The sequence below is a fragment of the Canis lupus genome, chromosome 6 (genome assembly GCF_048164855.1).
Source record: "Canis lupus baileyi chromosome 6, mCanLup2.hap1, whole genome shotgun sequence".
Classification (NCBI taxonomy): Eukaryota; Metazoa; Chordata; class Mammalia; order Carnivora; family Canidae; genus Canis; species Canis lupus.
The window spans coordinates 56053098-56069430 of record NC_132843.1 but is presented as its reverse complement, the minus strand read 5'-3'; the positions used below and the strand labels follow the sequence as shown (position 1 = coordinate 56069430).

The 16333-nt window shown below is 38.7% G+C and overlaps 1 protein-coding gene across 7 annotated transcripts in view; it reads right to left on the bottom strand.

Moving 5' to 3' along the window:
- The window catches only part of DARS2 (aspartyl-tRNA synthetase 2, mitochondrial), a 28779-nt gene that overhangs the window by 11896 nt on the left and 550 nt on the right, over positions 1–16333 (bottom strand). For 2 of the 7 annotated variants that reach the window (XM_072830672.1, XM_072830671.1), the window contains exons 2-13: positions 15975–16168; positions 15246–15345; positions 12803–12869; positions 11010–11111; positions 10524–10619; positions 9170–9293; positions 8401–8447; positions 7144–7250; positions 5945–6014; positions 4242–4421; positions 3071–3178; positions 581–643 (exon numbers count right to left, since the gene is read on the bottom strand). In XM_072830672.1, the coding sequence (XP_072686773.1) occupies positions 581–643; positions 3071–3178; positions 4242–4421; positions 5945–6014; positions 7144–7250; positions 8401–8447; positions 9170–9293; positions 10524–10619; positions 11010–11111; positions 12803–12869; positions 15246–15345; positions 15975–16095 (1185 nt within the window). In that variant the 5' untranslated portion in view covers positions 16096–16168. Of the gene's footprint in view, positions 1–580; positions 644–3070; positions 3179–4241; positions 4422–5944; positions 6015–7143; positions 7251–8400; positions 8448–9169; positions 9294–10523; positions 10620–11009; positions 11112–12802; positions 12870–15245; positions 15346–15974; positions 16326–16333 lie in introns of those variants that run through there. The other 5 variants (XM_072830669.1, XM_072830670.1, XM_072830674.1 and 2 more) reach the window with 4 other exon arrangements.

Here is a 16333-nt window from a genome sequence, read left to right as displayed (position 1 = left end):
TCCTCCATTCACCAAGCCAACACCACAAAATGTGTCTGGCAATGGTGTATTCAGAATTTTAAAAGGGTATGGGAACAACAATGAATACAGTTGTTTTTTTTTTTTTTTCCAAACCTTGGGCACATGGGGCTCTAATCTAATCCTGACTGGATTAAAATTCCATATTTATTTTAAAAACTATGGTTGAACTTTAACATTCTAATTAATGGTGAACTCAACTGTCTAAGTCGAAGTCTTTAGAGTTATACCTTTGGATTAGATTAACTTTAAAAAGAAGAAAAGTAGAAGAATGGTCTAAAATAACAAAACCTTGGGCAGCCTGGGTGGCTCTGCGGTTTAGCGCCGCCTTCAGCCCAGGGCGTGATCCTGGAGACCCAGGATCGAATCCCATGTCAGGCTCCCTGCATGGAGCCTGCTTCTCCCTCTGCCTTTGTCTGTGCCTCTCTTTCTCTGTGTCTCTCATGAATAAATAAAAATCTTTAAAAACAAAAACAAAACCTCAAAACTAATGATTGTATAGAGTTCTAACACTTATGGATCCCTAAAAAGGGAAAAAAAATAGTTGTAATCAACTCCTTACCTGATTAAAATGGTCAGCTGCAAATTTTCTAATGGATTCAATGTCCTTCCTTTTCAAGTATTTCTGATGAAAGAAAATCAAAGTGAACTCACCAATATGACAAGTTCATAAACATGTCTATGATATCAAATGGGATATAAATACATTTTGTGTCCTTCCATCACAATAGTAGGATTCAATATAAAATTTAATTTCTGCTACCAAATGACAAAATTTTAAAGCTTATTACAGGGCTTATTATCCTTCATCCCCACCCCTTCCATTATGCAGGCCTCACTGGAAACAACTATGAATGTATTCCACAGAAGAGCCTGCATATGTAATATATAGGGTAAAAATGTTCAAATCTTTACAATTGAATTGTCTAAGAAAAAATAACTTTGTCAGGTCAGAAAGAGAACTCAGAATATGCTTATCTCTTAAAACTCTTTATTTTTTAAAAGATTTCAACCACTGAGCCACCCAATTGCCCCTCTTAAAATTCTTTATATCTTACTTTTTCTAAATTATTTCAATGCCTTTGACTATCATTGTAATTAATATTCTTGGGGTACTAGAGTAGGTATGGGAGGTACAAAAAAATGGAGACATGGCTCATAATCTTGCACTTCTTATAAATTGCTTGGGGAAGACTGGACATACTCAAATTGGTGCAAACAATAATACCCAGCAGTATATGTGTTACACTGAGCTTACTTGAACGCATTCATTATAGTATGGGCTCAAATTACTTTCCACTAAACATATGATGTGAATAAAAAGTAATGAGATTGAATTCTTATTCCCATTTTGAATACACTAATATGTTCAAGTCTACAAATGAGCTGTCTTTCAAAATAATAATTTCAAAGGGCTTCTGGAATTCCTCTTACCAAATTCTGTTCAAAGCAGATGTGCTAACTACAGAAAACAGATGCATCTCATCACTTCAGAGTCAGGGTTGCCTAGCCCCGCCATTCTTTTTTTTTTTTTTTTAAAGCCCAGCCATTCTTTCTCCTATCCTCACTTACCCTCCTTTTGGCTCTTCACAGCTCCATTCCTTCCCCTCCTCCTGTTATTAATGCAATTGAATGCAGTTGAGACCAGAGCCCTTGGAAGACCCAAAACCAACATGCAAGGGAGATGCTGGAGCTGATACAGGCTGAGAGCCTCTGGATAAACTGAGGCTGGCAGACAGGGTATGAACACTATTTCATGCTCATGACTGGTGGGAATGATCCCAAATGAAGTATGGGAGTACTTTACAGCATTTTTAAAAAAGATTTATTTATTTATTTATTTATTTATTTATTTATTTATTTATGAGAGAGAGAGAGAGAAAGAGAGAGGGAGAGAGGGAGGGGCAGAGACACAGGAGGAGGGAGAAGCAGGCTCCATGCTGGGAGCCTGACGTGGGACTCGATCCCGGGACTCCAGGATCACGCCCTGGGCCAAAGGCAGGCGTCAAACCACTGAGCCACCCAGGGATCCCCTATAGCATTTTTAAAAGGAAGATAAAAACTCTAGATCTTGGGATCCCTGGGTGGTGCAGCGGTTTGGCGCCTGCCTTTGGCCCAGGGCGCGGTCCTGGAGACCCGGGATCGAATCCCACGTCGGGCTCCCGGTGCATGGAGCCTGCTTCTCCCTCTACTTGTGTCTCTGCCTCTCTCTCTCTCACTATGTGCCTATCATAAATAAATAAAAGTTTAAAAAAAAAAATTAAAAAAAAAAAAAACTCTAGATCTTGAATATAAACTCACACAAGATTTTATTCTCTACTTATATTTTCAGGGACACTGTTAGGCTTTATATACAAATATATATTCTTTTTCCTTTCTTAGAGAGGGAGAGAGTGTGGGGAGGGGCATAGGGAGAGAGAGAATCTCAAGCGGACTCCATGTCCAGTGCAGAGCCCAACTGGGGGCTCAATTTCAGGACCCAGAGATCATGACCTGAGCTGAAACCAAGTGTTGGACACTTAACTGACTGAGCCACCCAGGCACTCTTAAAAATACATACTCTTACAAAAAGAATTGCTGGGGACCCTGGTTAGTTCAGTCGGTTAAGCAGCTGCTTTTGGCTCAGGTCATGATCCTCGGGTCCTGGGACTGAGCCCCACATTGGGCTCCCAGCTCAGCAGGGAGTTTGCTTCTCCCTCTCCCTCATTTGTTCTCTCTCTCTCAAATAAATAAATAAAATCTTGGAAAAAGGGTAGCCTGGGTGGCTCAGCGGTTTAGCGCCGCCTTCAGCCCAGGGTCTGATCCTGGAGACCCGGGATGAAGTCCCATGTTGGGCTCCTTGCGTGGAGCCTGCTTCTCCCTCTGCCTGTGTCTCTGCCTCTCTCTCTCTCTCTCTCTCTCTCTCTCTCTCTCGGTATCTCTCATTAATAAATAAAAAAATCCTTAAAAAAAAAAATCTTGGGGAAAAAAAAATTGTTTTTTAAATGTGCCAGTGTTGAACATATTTACTTCCCACATACACTCTAGAGGAATAGAACTGCGCATCACTTACTGCTCCTTCAGAGATACACATGGCTTTGACAGTTCCTTGGGGTTTACTAAGTGCATCTTGAAGAAATCCAACCTCTGTGTTTCTGAACACATTACTAATATCTACAATCTGTAAAATGGGTAACAAAAAAAGGTAATAACTAAAAGTGAAGTAAATTTTATCTCAAAGCATTTTACAAATAAGATTCTAAAGAAGCGAGTAGATTTCATTAAGTTCATGTTTACAAAGTGCAGTCACAGTGTTTACCATGGGCTGGGCACATGTGACAGGAATTAATGTACTAATGGACTATTCATCATTATTAATTCATTTAATCAGTACCACAGGAGTATGAAATAGGGGCTCTCATTATCCCCATGGAATACAGTAAGAAACCAAGGCATAGAGAAGAAAATAACTTGGCCAAGACAACACAGAGCAAGAATCTAACTTGAGAAGTCTGATTTAAGCACCGCTCTTCCATATTACAAAAGAGGAAATAAGGAGTGGTTAAGCTGCAGCTGTAAGTAGGCAGTTAGGGCATTTTATATATTTTTTCCTCATCTTAAGAATTGAGCACTCTCTCTTTATAGATGAAGTGGGACTTCAATTTCTACAGAATTTGCACTGAGAACTCTGATACAGAAATGCCATCAGCCTTACAGACACGAAGAGCCACTGTTCTCTAAGAGCAAATACTGAGAGGCTTGCTAATGGAAACTACTTGATATAAATTCTACTCCTACCCTTGGTTAAAATATGTAGAGATCTTAATAATTTCAATAAACATTTCCATATGTTTGAGCTCTTTGTAGACTAGGAACAAAGAATAACTCTTAATCATTTGCCTTCAAGTGCCATTTTAGCTTAGGAAAAATTGAACAGGAAAGAAATAGGGTTTTTTTTTCTTTCAAGTGACTATTCATGTCCATATAATTAATAAATAAGTTGTCAGTAATAAAAACTTTATGCAAGAATGTTAGTCTTGGAAATGGTCTTGGAACATAGTAGATAGAAAAAAAAAAAGTACTGTAGTGCTGACATGCTATTATTCTCTCTTGCTATATAGCTTGGTAACAAGCTAAGGCAACAACAAAAAATATAACTATGTGTAACTGGTTGTAAATTTCAAAGTGGTTTAAAAGACTGGAGGACTATGGTGGCACAGTCCTGAAAAAGGGAAGAGAAATACCTTCATCCCAAAGCGAGTGTCAGGTTTATCAGTTCCATAGCTGGCCAATGCCTCAGCAAAAGTCATAGAAGGAAAAGGAACTACCACAGGATCTTTGTCACTTGGCCAGGAATACTGGAGCAAGCCCTCAATTAGACTCTGGATGCCGGTCTGGTCTACAAAAGACATCTCTATGTCAATCTGCAACCAAAATAACATATGGAAAGTAACTTGAAGAGCCACAATATTAATATGTACATATTTATATATTACTCTGGTTTCAACATATTTCTAGGATTCTGCAAATAAATACTTAATACATGGGTGGGGGTTGGGAGGATAAATATTATTGTACATCTGTTTTATGTCAGGCACTGTGCTAATGCTTCACATGTACCAACTTGTTTGGTTCCCATCACTATCCTCATGGCTTAAGGCTCAGAGAGGCCAAGTAACTTGCCTGTGTACATGCGGTTAGTAAGTAATGAAGCTACATTTGACCCCAGGTCCGCCCAACTCCAAAGCTTATGATTTTGTTTCACCACACTGATTAACATGCAATCGTACAAAAACAGCTTTGATGAGTCTAACGATTAGACATATTAGGGGTGCATGGGTGGCTCAGTCAGTTAAATGTCTGCCTTCAGCTCAGGTTATGATCCCAGGGTCCTGAGACTGAGCCCTCTGTCCAGGCTCCCTTTTCCCCCTGTTTATGCACTCTCTCTAATAAATAAATTTTTTAAAGGAGATTAGACAGATTAAATACCAATTATAGAATTCTTGGTTCTTAATGTGTAAGAGATTTAAGAACTTTATCCTAGCAACAACCACTAAAATACTGCAGGAATCTCTGGCATTTCTTAGCTGATAACCATACTCATTATAAAAAGGACACATGAAATGGATGAAAAAGTAAATAGTATATCAACTGCAGATTACTTTAATTAAATATCTGATGGATAAAACGTAATGAGAAGTAAAGCACTGGCCTACTATTGTGGGTTCGGTTCCAGACTGCCACAATAAAGCATATACCATAATAAAGAAAGTCAAAGTAATTTTCTGAAAAAGAATTAATTTTCTGGTTTCCCACTGCATATAAAAGTTATGTTTAGGGATCCCTGGGTGGCACAGCGGTTTGGCGCCTGCCTTTGGCCCAGGGCGTGATCCTGGAGACCTGGGTTCGAATCTCACGTCGGGCTCCCGGTGCATGGAGCCTGCTTCTCCCTCTGCCTGTGTCTCTGCCTCTCTCTCTCTCTCTGTGACTATCATAAATAAATAAATTTTAAAAAAATTTAAAAATATTAAATAAACAAGTTATGTTTATACTATGCTATAGTCTATGACACGTGCAATTAACATTATGTCTAAAACAAAATGTACCTAAATACTTTATTGATAAAAATGTTAAACATTATCTAAGCTTTCAGTGAGTCATAATCACTGATCACAGATCACCAAAACAAATAATGAAAAAGTTTGAAATATTGTGAGATTTACCAAAACGTGACACAAAAATATAAAGTGAGCAAATGCTGTTGGAAAAACAGTGCTGACAGGATTGCCACAAACCTTCAATCTGTGAACTATGCAATGTCTGAGAAGCACAATAAAGCAAAGTGCAATTGGACAAGGCCTGCCTATATATAAATTTACTGCCCAGTCTTGAAATATTTGGCTGGAGCAAGGCTGACTAAGAGAGAAAAGTGAGTATCACTTAGTACCTGAGTAAACTCGGGCTGTCGGTCTGGTCTTGAACCTTCATCTCGGTAACACCGGGCAACCTGAAAATACCTACAATTGGAAAAGTAGCATGAATTGAGTCATGTTTCTAGGAAGATACACATACTTTTCCACAAAAGTTCATGGCAGTGCAGTCTATGAAATAAATTAATAATGGTACCTAAAGGACATAAGAAATTTAAAAATTCTTTATGATGCTCTAAGTAGATACACAGTAGACCTATAAAAACTATTCTTTTTTTTTTTTTTATAAAAACTATTCTATATGCTGTTTTAAACATATACAATGGCACCTTTCAATATTCATATATTAGACTGGCATGTAATGCAGTTTATGCTTATATATATACATATATATACACACATACATACATACACACTCTTTTGCTTTGGCCAAATTGAAATACTTACTGCTCCATGAATACACTTGAGCTTTCCTGTGCTATGCCATTCCCATTCTCATCTTCATCTGCTGAGATGCAACACTGTCCCAGAAGGCCTTGCTCACAAAGTTTTTTTAAAATAGTATTTCCCCAAACAAAACCTAGTTTGCAGCCCTCAACAAATCGATCTTTAGGTTCTATTCCAGTTGGTTTATTTATTACCATATTCCACCTTACTATATTAACTCCTGGAGAGCAAATCCTTTTCTTTCTTTCTTTTTTAACTCAGGGCTTGAACTCATGACCAAGACCTGAGCTGAGATCAATAGTTGGATACTCAACCAACTAAGCCACCCAGGGCCCTAAAATCTTTTTTTTTTTTTAAAAAGATTTTATTTATTTATTCATGAGAGACACAAAAAGAGAGAGAGGCAGAGACACAGATAGAGCGAGAAGCAGGCTCCATGCAGGGAGCCTGACATGGGACTCGATCTCAGGTCTCCAGGATCATACCCTGGGCTGAAGGCAGCGCTAAACCACTGAGCCACCCAGGCTGCCCTCTTTTGTGTTTTTAATTCCCTGCACATCTATACTGGCATAGGGCTTTGCACATGGTGGTCACCCAATACATCTTTACTAAATAATGACCACAAATGTTTAGGGTACTTTACAAGTATTTTCCAAATGCTCATCATACACTTTTAAGAGATCAGATAATTTTGTGTTTTCTTTTTTTCTCCCCACCACCCTCCCCTTTCTTTTTCTGACAACTTACTACCAGCATAAAGAAGGCTCACCTGTCTAAACCACCAACCATTAGAAGTTGTTTGAACTGTTGAGGACTCTGAGGGAGACAATAAAACTTCCCAGGTTCCCTAGATGGTATTACAAACTCTTTTGCACCCTTTTAATGAGAGAAGAAGAGTAGAAATATTGTTAAAAAAAATTGAACCTAAGACCTGGTAGAAGTTGACACTTCAGTTCATCAATGAAATTAACTAAAGAGAAAATGACAGAGATCATTTCTTGCTCATCTTCTACTCCTCCAAAAGGCTTGCACCTAGTAGGCTTTTAACAATGTTTGCATGTGGTAGGTAATAAATGTATACTTGTTGAAATGAATTCCCAATTCTGCTACTATCTAAAAGAATTTTGTGCAATCCAATAATTGCTAACTGCTTTTTTAAACTATAGTTTTGTAAGTCCATGGACTGTGTAGATTAAATAACAATGTTTAGAAATGTCAATTCTTAATGAACAAGGAGTTTATTTTAGGATTTTTTATTTATTTAAGTAATCTTTATACCCATGTGCGACTTGAACTCACGACTTGAGATCAAGAGTCATGTGTTGGGGCACCTGGGTGGCTCAGTTGGTTAAGTCTCTGCCTTCGGCTCAGGTCATGATCCCGGGGTCATGAGATAGAGTACCCCCATCGAACCCCACATTGCGCTCCCTCCTCAGCGGGGAGTCTGCTTCTCTCTCTCCCTCTGCCACCCCCCCCCCACTTGTGTGCTCTTGCATGCGCTCTCTTAAATAAATAAAAAATCTTAAAAAAAAAAAAAAAATCTCATGCTCTCCTGACTGAGCTAGCCAGTCGCCCCACAAGGAGTTTATTTTTAAGGAACTAATTCATTACTGATTTGCATTTATAAGCCTCAAGGGGAAAACTCATGTAGAATAAAAGTGTTCTGTCTCAAAATACCCATAAAAATTTCTCGACTTTTTTTTTTTTTTTAAGATTTTACTTATTTATTCATGAGAGAGAAAGGCAGAGACATAGGCAGAGGGAGAAGCAAGCTCCTTGCCAGGAGCCCGATGCAGAACTCAATCCCAGGACCCTGGGATCAGGCCCTGAGTCAAAAGCAGACGCTCAACCACTGAGCCACCAGGTGTCCTAGGTTCTTGACTCTTAACCAAACCTAGTTAATATGACCACTGTGAAGCAGTAAAATATATGAAAAAAATAGAACTATGTGAATATAAAAACAAAGTGGTTCAGTTTCCTATCTAAAAGGACATTATTAGTGGGCTGACTTAAGGAATATACATACCCCGGGAGTCCTCTTAAACAATGTTGGTGTTTCTACATCCACAAATCCTAAAAAGAGGGAAGTGGCAGAATAACAGGAATTTGTCAAATATGTTGTCTATGGTACAGTTCAACAAATCTGAGGCTATATTTTAATTAGGAATTTTGACTGAATTTATCAAGCCTACTGAATACTGATTTCTACCCAAGAAAGAAGCTGAAGATTTTCATAAAATCCTATTTGGTCATAAGGTGATACTTCTGTCACAAAATAATTCTATTTGATGGATTCTTGTTTGCTGAACTGTTTTGGTTTTCCAAATGCTCTGCTTGTATAGCAAAAAAACTTTGCAAATATACTAGAAAAACTCCCAGGACTGACTAAAGAGTCTAGTTTAATTCAAAGGACATTTCTGAGCTCCCAACAAATTGGTATAAGCATGATAAAGAATTAAGAAAACTTATAGGTAACAACCAAAGGGCTGTTAACCCTTCAACACGGCATCTTTAAAAGACTGTATCTGTGACCCAGCAGGGAACTAAATTATGCTCTATGTTACCTAATTGTGCTCTAGGACAAAACATCTGGAAATTAACCTTTCTTCACTGCTTTACACATTATGTGAATTCCAGACCTCTGGCAACTTTTGACCCAATGATGCTAAAGAGAGGATACAATAAAACACTGAATAAAACAGAACAGATGCTAAAAAGCCCTAGAACAATCGCTTCTTGGCCTTTTGGCTAAGATCAAGTGAAAAAGCTCTAGAACATTCAGGCATGTCCCTTACCATGTAGATTACAGAGATATTCCCGCATTTTCATGACCATCTGGGACCTCAGTCGCAGGTTATATTGCATTTGGAAACTACGTAAGTCTAAGTAGCGATACTGCAAACGAAGAGCCTCTGTTTTCTAAACAAATTTAAAGATTTTCATGTTTAAATTTTTAATATTAAAAAGAAATTAATTTTAATACAGAGTTTGGATTTTCAAAAACTTCAGTTCTATCTCTAGTTTTCACCATTTGTGAGTACACTACCATCCTTAATTCCTACAACTTCTAAGTTTGTTACTAATATAGATTTTATGTTTGTTTTTTTTTTTACTATTATTACCACCACCCTTCGCTGATTGGAATTTGCCTACCCTCACTAAACAATTATCCATTCCTTTAAGCCCATAGTTGAGTCTGAAAAAAATATTTAAAGACTTCAAAGATCTTTTAAAAATACAGACAAAACAGTTATGACATCATCACCTGAGCAGGACTACAAATGTAAGAAATGCAAGGGGACAGCATAGGGAATCTCCATGGTTGTACTAGTAGGAAGCAGTGAGAAGGTTTGCTTATTTTCAAAGCGGTAAATCTCTGCATCTCTCTCTGTGCTGACTTTTTTAAAAAGTCCTTTTTCCTGGATTAGCTTACCTCTTTGACACCAGAAAAGGAAGAACTGTCATTTCTTTCTGAAGGGTTAGCTACAGGAAAACTATATTCCCTCTCCCCCTCAAGGCCAATCCTGTAATTATGTTGCTTTTTCTCATTAAAAGATTAAGTATTAAGAATTTAAATGTAACGCTAAGTGGCCATACAGTTATTTTAAAAACTTTTTTTTTTACAGATTAGTTTACAAACTAGATGTATATACATCTACGACTGCAGATAACTACGTCAAAGCTGCAGGTTATCCATGTATAATCACCCAGAGCTATTTGGCTTCAACAGCCCTTCAAACTTTGGCGAAGTACACCCTAACTTATAGGAATCAGATGTATATGCTTCGGAAATCAAGCATTTTATTACTGTTAGAGGCTTAAAGTTAACAGATGTAGGATCTCCTATGCCATGTGACCATTTCCATGCTAGGCACAATTTCCTTTCAAAATGGAAAACAACAGCAACAAAAACCTTGAAAACAACACCTCAGGTCTTAAAGGTAGAACCATGTTTCAACCTGTCTGATAAAGCAGCCTAAGTATTTAGGAACTGCAATAGCTTAATTCAGAACACCATAGAACACTTCATGATAAGTCTATAATAAAATGCTTAATTTCATAGAACTTAAAGTTTTTCTTTAAAAAACTGAAAACACTTTACTGGTTATCAACATTTTCTAGATACTCTATTAATAATGAGGATGGTACCTTCACAAAGTCCTTAATTTCAAAGGGCAGCTTCTTGCAGGAATTCAGAAGTTCAGCTGTTTTAACTTTGATTTCAATCTCACCTGTTGGCATTTTCTTAGAGAGAGAGAGAGAAGACCTATTAAAAAAAAATCACTCATCAGGACATGTACACAGTGGCCATTTGTGAAACACATGCATTTATTTATACACGTAAAATGTATGAGTGCTTTTGGCATATAGTCTAAAGCATAAATGTCTGTGCATGATTTTGATATTCTTACGTGAATCTGTGGCTGATGAGCTCATTAACAGATGTCCTAACATGCCTACTCACATTGGTGTGTGTTTGTAGTGAAGATTTTGGACTCTGTAGGTTCATTCGTAGAACCCAGAGAGCTTTCAGAGCCTGATGTCTAACAGGTACTCAATCTCTGTTGCCTGAATGTGTAGACAGAGCAAAGGTATACAAATAAAATTTACATAGACCATTTATAAACTACTAACTGGATTCTCTTGTCCTGGAGGTCGGGAAATTACTGTCCCAGACACTCGTACCACCGATTCCACAGGAGCTTCACATAAAATCTTCTTCACAGAAGCAGCTGACTACAGAATGAGAGAAAAACAGTTCCAACAAACAAAATGAATTTAATGAATGACTGCAGTAATTGCAGTCTGTGGCTTAGAAAAATATTAATACTCATAGCTTACCTGCCATAAATACTGAGGTTGCCCTTAATGAAAAAGAATTTGGTAAACTGCATCCCCATTTTGACTCCACATGAAACAGCAAGTTAAACTATTAAGAGTTTTAAATTTTTTTCCTTAAAGGAAAATAAGGAGAACAATGATTGATAGAAACAATTCCTATACGCTTTTAAGGTAACTATTTCCAGAGTTAGTCTTAGGGGCAGTTACATGCAATAGCAATAATGGAGTCCAAATGAAAGGAATTCTCCTGGGTTAGCTATGCTCATCTCTGGATCCTGATCCCTGGAAGATAATTCATTGCTCTTTACTTCAAAGACTAAGAGCTGAGTAAATGAGATGTTTCATAGGTATACAAGCATTTATAAACACTACCATAAGAAAAACCAATATTGCCCAACAAGCATGATGAGAGCTATTTGTCTAACTTTAATGCTTATTTTTTTTTTTTTTTTGAGCAGGTGGTACCCTTCACATGACTCAAAATTCAAAGGGTACAAATAGATATACAGTAAAAAGTCCTTCTTCCCAGAGGTAACCAATGTCACCAGATATGTATGTATTATTCCAGGAGTATTTCATATCACACACACACACACACACACACCCTCTATTTATATAGATAACAGCACTCTGCATGCTCTTCTGTATCCTGTTTTTTTCATCTAACAATATGTTTTGGATATTCTTCCATATCAGCACATAAAGAGTTTCTTTAATCTTTTTTTAGGGTGTAGGGATGTATATTACTTCTTATACGAGTCTCTTATTGGGGGACATCTGGGTTTTCCAATTCTTTCTACTGAAAATGATCCTATAAGGAAGAACCTTGTATTTTGCTTTGTAAGTCTAGCTGTAAGATAACTGACTAGAAATGAATATTTAAAAAGACATATGTACTTACTATTTTGATATTGCCAAACTGCCCACGGTAGACCTAGTGCCAGTTTGTATTCCCTCCAAGAATGTAAGAGCACTTGTTTTCCCAAACGCAGTGCACTGTCAGTCCAGAATGCCAAAAATGATAATTCCGTGTAGTTTTACTTTAGATTTCTCTACCTATGAGTGAGGTTGGGCATATTTTCATGTCTATAAGCCATTTACATTTCTTCTGTACATTTTATTGCCATATCCTGGGTTCATACTTTTACTGGTTCCCTGGTCTTTTTTTTTCCTTAAAGATTTTATTTATTTATTCATGAGAGACACACAGAGAGAGGCAGAGACTTAGAGGGAGAAGCAGGCTCCCTGTAGGGAGCCCAATGTGGGACTCGATCCCGGGTCTCCAGGATCACGCCCTAAGCCGAAGGCAGGTGCTCAACCGTTGAGCCACACAGGTGTCCCAGTTCCCTGGCTTTTTTTGTTTATTTTGATTTGTAGTAGCCATTAGTCCTTTGTCTGTGATATGAGTTGCACATATTTTTTTTCCCCAGTTTGTCATATGTCTTAATATTGTTTATTGGTAGTTTTTGGTTTTCATTAACGAGAAACTTCTGAATTTAAGACCTCAAACATGCTTATCCAACATACTTCGCTTACTCTACTACAGCATCAAACAGGCTTTCAGAAAACAGCAGCAAATCAATTACCTCATCCTGGGGGATGACAACTTGAATAAGCCCATGGGAATCCCTTAGGACCAGGAAGACGTTTTGCCTGATCAATGAAGCAAATGAACATGTTAGGATAAAAACTCTGAGCCCAAAACCTAAACGGGCAAAACAAATTAATAACAAAAATCCATGCCATTTCCCATGTTCTTTTTATAATAATCATGTGTCTTCACTATGTACTACATTTATGTAATTATCTATGTAGCTTGTTAACAAAAAGACTTTGCATTTACTTTTTCTTAATCATTTGATTTTTTCTTCTTTTTTTTTTTAAAGATTTTACTTATTTATTCATGAGAGACAGAAAGAGAGAAAGAAAGAGAGAGAGAGAGAGAGAGAGAGGCAGAGACAAAGGCAGAGGGAGAAGCGGGCTCCATGCAGGGAGCCCGACGCGGGAATTGATCCCAGGTCTCCAGGATCACGCCCTGGGCTGAAGGCGGCACTAAACTGCTGAGCCACCCAGGGATCCCGTTTTTCATTTTTAAGGTTTTATCTATTTATTTGAGAGAGAGAGAGAGAGAGAGAGAGAGAGAGAGCGCACACGCACAAGCAGGGGAAGCAGCAGAGGGAGAAGCAGGCTCCCCAGTGAGCAGGGAACCCAATCCCAGGACCCTGGGATCACCATCCGAGCTGAGGGCAGACACTCAACAGACTGAACCACCTTGGCGCCCTTGTTTTTAAAAAGTTTTATTTTAAGTAAACTACCTGCCATAAGCAGGGCTCAGACTCTCAACCTTGAGATCAAGAGTTGCATACTCCACCCACTGAGCCAACCAGGTACCTCAATGCTTTTCATTTTCAATTTCAATTTTTACTGGTTATATATGTGGTTTACTAATGTTATACAGATGGCTAGTTAATGAAAGGCAAATTTTTAATTTTTATTGGCTTAAATCTTTATAAGAAAATTTTATAAAACTTGGAAACTTTCCACATATTAAAACCCAAGATTATATCTTTAGATATCAGAAATATCTAATTTGTCATTTTTGAAATATAGCAATATAAACTCTTTTCTTAAAAGACACAGTCTACACTTTTCTAGAGGAGGTGAAACTACTAATTTAATACTTTTTTGTTTTAAAGATTTTATTTTTTTATTTCATGAGAGACACAGAGAGAGACAGAGACATAGGCAGAGGGAGAAGCGAAGCAGGCTCCTCACTGGGAGCCCAATGTGGGACTTGATCCAGGGACTCCGGGATCACGCCCTGAGCCAAAGACAGCCACTCAGGCATCCCTAATTTAATACTTCTATAAGTCATCAAAAGGTCCCCCAAATTCCAACACTTTAGTGTTCAACCTACATTTCTCATACTGTCCTAGTACTAGGAAGAGGTAGAGTAAAACTCAGATTTTGAGTTCAGAAGATAAAGTCACCAAATTTATGGGTCCTATAACCACCCACTCAGAACATATGCTTTAGGAAGGCTACACAGTCTACGGGTTTTGGAACTCCTCATTGTTAATTAATGTACTATTTGGGTACATGCTGGAATACAGAGACAACAAAATGGGCTTTAATTTTAAGGAACACTGTTCACGTTTTAGGCTTTTTTTCTACCTCAATTTAGAATAAAATAAGCTTTTTCATGCTATTGAAGCTTACCAGCTGGCCAACTCCCAATCACTGGTCCTAGGAACTCTTTGACTTTAGTAAGCTAAGGGACGTTTCAGTCCATTGGTGGAACACACTTTATTATTACACCCTTAAACAGAGGCCACTCCAAATCTGAAACTCAGTGAATTCTGAGAATCCTGCAGGAGTTGCAAAGCTTTTGTTGTTCTGACTGACTGAAAATTAATAAAAGTTTGGAATTGACTGGGGGAAAACCACCAGGCATTCTTTTTTGGGGGGGAGGGGGGCGGTGGGAGGTGCAGAGAGCTTTTTTTTTTTTTTAAGATAGTCACACACAGAGAGAGAGAGAGAGAGAGAGAGAGAGAGGCAGAGACACAGGCAGAGGGAGAAGCAGGCTCCATGCACCCGGAGCCCGACGTGGGATTCGATCCCGGGTCTCCAGGATCGCGCCCTAGGCCAAAGGCAGGCGCTAAATCGCTGCGCCACTCAGGGATGCCAGGTGCAGAAAGTCTTAAGCAGGTGGATCAATCTCAGGACCTGTAGAGCATGACCTGAGGCTGAAATCAAGAGTTCAAAGCTTAACGCACTGAGCTACCTAGGCACCCCTAATTCTCAAGTATTCTTTTTTTTTTTTTTTTTAAGATTTCATTTATTTATTCATGAGAGACACAGAGAGAGAGAGGCAGAGACACAGGTGGAGGGAGAGCAGGCTCCATGTGGGAAGCCTGTCATGGGACTCGATCTGGGACTCCAGGATCACGCCCTGGGCCGAAGGTAGGCGCTAAACCGCTGAGCCACCCAGGGATCCCCAAATTCTCAAGTATTCTTAAGCCAATTTACCTTCGGTACTGAATCCATCCACACAAAGTGACTTCTTGGCCTAAGTGAGAAGAGCGCAACTCTCCACATGTGTTGGTCCGAGCAACAAAGCTACTGAATTCTTTAAGGAAAAACAAGATTAAAAACATAACATTTGCAAACTGCTTGAAAATAAAGATTCTCAGGTTATATCATCTTAAGTATTTCATGTCAATGAATGAAATTTATGGAGTAAGTTTAAATATGATTTGCTTCAATCACTATTAAATTTACCTGCAAATGTGTCAAAAACCAAGTGAATTAACAGTCTTACTGTAAAATTCTGCTGTTAGGAAATCTAAATTTTGCTCATGTATCATTTGCACTGAGACCTAAAACTGCCCTATTCTTAATAGTGCACATTAAGAATTTTCCAAATGATACCAGATCTCGGAATTACAGAAATATGATGGTATGAATCCCGAGTGAAACCGGTCACTTGCATGCTGGAAAACACTTCAAAATATCCTCAAACGTGAAATAATTTTTGAGGCTAATTAGTAGCATCAGCTAAAGGCAGAATTCATGTGGTTACTTTTTTAAACTCCAGAGAAAAAAACCTGTATTAGGAGAAATAAAGAGAGAGAACACGAAGTGGCTCTACACAGAAAGCTGCCCAGTGCAGACCACAGGAAAATGGAGTAAGGGCGCTCCGATGTAGAGACCAAGAGGAAACACCGTTTGGAGGACAGAACTCTTCACGGCTTTCACCTGGAATTCTCCTCTGTGAACTGAGCGCCAGCCTCCGGCGGAGAGAACTCGGCCTCAGGTGGGCGATCCTTCCGGTGGGTGCGGATAATGCCCCGTGCAGCCGATTTAACCAACAGAGCATGGTGGAGCCGCAGGATGGCGAGAGAAGCTCACGAATCCCAAGGTACCGGCGTCGGATGGCGGCCAAAAGTCAGCTTCGGAAATAGACACAAATCCCTTAAAATGCTAGGAGTTCTTTTCCAATATTTAAGCCCTTCTCCGCTGAACATTCAAGTACACGTGCCTAAGGACGAGATAAATCTACAAGTAATCTGGGGCCTTTGGCGAGCGGGGGGTGGGCGGGGGTGGGGGCGGAAGAT